General features: G+C 41.8%; 2 protein-coding genes across 2 annotated transcripts in view; one reads left to right on the top strand and one right to left on the bottom strand.

Moving 5' to 3' along the window:
- LOC113214245 (cytochrome P450 4c3-like) overlaps nt 1–2,585 on the top strand; it is a 22,421-nt gene that overhangs the window by 18,433 nt on the left and 1,403 nt on the right. The gene's annotated exons all lie outside the window — the stretch shown is intronic.
- The window catches only part of LOC113214243 (ephrin-B1), a 161,670-nt gene continuing 159,091 nt past the window's right edge, over nt 7–2,585 (bottom strand). The window contains exons 2-6 of the mRNA XM_052266727.1: nt 1,868–2,009; nt 1,610–1,778; nt 1,417–1,527; nt 1,148–1,327; nt 7–1,044 (exon numbers count right to left, since the gene is read on the bottom strand). Coding sequence (XP_052122687.1) covers nt 890–1,044; nt 1,148–1,327; nt 1,417–1,527; nt 1,610–1,778; nt 1,868–2,009 — 757 coding nt within the window. The 3' untranslated portion in view covers nt 7–889. The remainder of the gene's footprint in view (nt 1,045–1,147; nt 1,328–1,416; nt 1,528–1,609; nt 1,779–1,867; nt 2,010–2,585) is intronic.

Raw genomic sequence — 2,585 nt, 5'->3', positions numbered from 1 at the left:
GCTGATGAAATTATACAAACATATATTTTTACATTTATAATTTTATGTACAATTTGAACATATGGTAAACTGATGACTTTGATGTAAATTACAAAATACATGACAACACACTATGCAACAGATGATGAAGATGGCAAATAAACTATGAGAATGAAAATGAAACTTGGTGACAGTGATGGTGATGAAAATGATGATGATGATAATAATAAACAAAACAACGATGGTATGATACAATACCAACAGCGACAATAACATGACAATGACATAACATAAAATTTAATGGCAAGATGCTACTAAGAGTGTCACGGAAGGAAACAAATCTAAAGTAAATACACCAAATTTCTTTGAAATGAGCAAGAATTACATTCTTTTAATTTAAATAATTCATAAATAAGTCATGTGGTAGTATCACTGGAAAAAACACTAACATTCACATTTCATTCAAGACTTTGGTGCTTTCTTCATTATTAATAGAAAGGGCTAGCAAAACAGGGAATTTGCTGAGCAATTAAACTTGTTTGTTGCAGCCATCTTCAAGCATTCAATATCTTGCTTGTAAGATATCCATCTCGGTTATAAGTAGTCTTGAGTGATATGTGCAGCATCTTTCAAAATGTCTGCACACTATTAATTTGACACTAAACACACACACACACAATGCTCAAGGTTTAACAAAAACACAAGGCATCCACATTCTTGCTTTCATCACAGTGGTAAAAATGGCACATGGGTCATACCATGTGTCATTAGGGACACAGAAGGAAAATTAATTGTCTTTTTCCAACCATTGATTTGGGAAAGACGCAAAAAAATCACTTTGCATCTTCCTAGTTAAATGAGTTTTTCTCTTGGATTAAGACACTAGTCGCATTGACTCAGCTTCACTTGCTCATCGCAGGTTCCACCGGTGTGCTGCTGCCACTGCACATACACTCAACAGTAGGAGCCAGCTGTGTGCGTGCGTGCCGCCTGATCTCCTTATTGCACTATTGTATGTAAGTTCTTCATTCTTGACTACCTCATTTGGATGCTTTTCATACTCATCTGAAAATACCATAGCAATATTAAAATTAGCTCATTGGCACATAAGAAGTTTTTAAGTTACAGACAGCCAAATTTAGTTTGGTTAGAAAATAATTTTACTTACTTGTTTTCTTTGTTGTTGACTTAACATTGTAGCTAGTTAAGTCTATGTCTTTATAAGATGTAGGCCTCGCTGTAGGTAGCTCCACCCGTGGTGTGGGTGAATAGGTTGGTACAAACGTGGGCAGAGGTCGAGGTGTTGGAGGACTACTCAGAGAGGTAGTGGGCACACGGTTGACCACAGCTGTAGAAAAAAGGAAAACAAAAAAAATCTTATTTAGCATCATCCAAAACATTATCTCAATAGAACACGAGGAGAGACAAAGAACTTACTTTGATTGTGCATCTCATCTGGTCTACAACAGACTTTGAAAACCACCTTCATATTGTGTGTAGTACACCGACCTCCAATCCGACGATGCAAGTCATCTTTTGATGATGTGGCTAAAAAGAAGAAGAACGTGTGAAAACAGTGAAAACGTCAAGAAACCAATACAATTAAAAGAAACATTTACTCAATACTTACAGATAAAATAATAATCCTCTCCTGGTTGAAATTCTAAGCCACCAGGCTGAGGGGTAAATGAACGGAAAGTAATAGTAAAATACATTAATTTGTGAGGTTGATTGCACACTGCAATTATTTTAGGATTTGGGTTGGTAATCCGACAAGTATCATATTCCTCCTTAGAAACCTGATGTGAGAAAAAAAATCATTCTGTTAGAGACGGTTCACTAAATGTATATGAACAGAAATGGTCCTCTTTCCTGATAGAATACTTACATTATAAATAATATATTTTTCTGCATTCTCCTCATCGGTGCCCGGCACGTACACGGGACAGATTATATTTACTTGATCATATTCAAAGGCGATGTTCCCTTTGTTTACATCAATTATATGATCTGTATTATCTATCCGGAATCTGAAACAGACAAAGAGAAAAGCCACGAATTAACACTTGGCAAAAAGGGAAAAGGGGGGGGGGGTGTCTTCTTGTTCGTCACACTATAGGGAAGGCCTGATAGGCGAGGGGTGGGGGAGGGCGCCCACCTCCTCCGCCTCAAGCGCAGGGCGCCCCTGGGCTGCGCCCCTGGGCGCTCCTTGCAGCGGGTAATCTGTCGGCGGTAATGGCCCGTTTTGTCATCCACACAAGAGTCGGGCCAGGTGTGACCGCAGGTGATTGAGTCATCCGTCAGCCCTGGCCCGGGCCCTCGGGTGTGTGCGCTATCTGACACGGAAAGCCTTTTACCGCAGCCAGACACACATAAATACCGAATATGTAAGCCGCCGACAGCAGCGGAGGCAGCGGGCGGCGGCCGGAGACCACGGGGAGGACCCGTCCGGCCAGCCGCACCGCATTCTCGCGTGTCATTTACTTGGGGGAGCGGGCGCGGGTCGCCGGCGCGGTAGGCAACCCATCCGGCGCGGTGACGCAAGGCTTTTGCCGTGAGCAGCTCACGGCTCGTTTATTACCGACAAACTCGGGCCGTGTTCCCTC

This window comes from Frankliniella occidentalis, unplaced genomic scaffold (genome assembly GCF_000697945.3).
Source record: "Frankliniella occidentalis isolate FOCC.00 unplaced genomic scaffold, Focc_3.1 Scaffold42, whole genome shotgun sequence".
Lineage (NCBI taxonomy): Eukaryota > Metazoa > Arthropoda > Insecta > Thysanoptera > Thripidae > Frankliniella > Frankliniella occidentalis.
The sequence above is the reverse complement of the archived record's forward strand: the minus strand, read 5'-3'. Positions and strand labels throughout refer to the sequence as shown.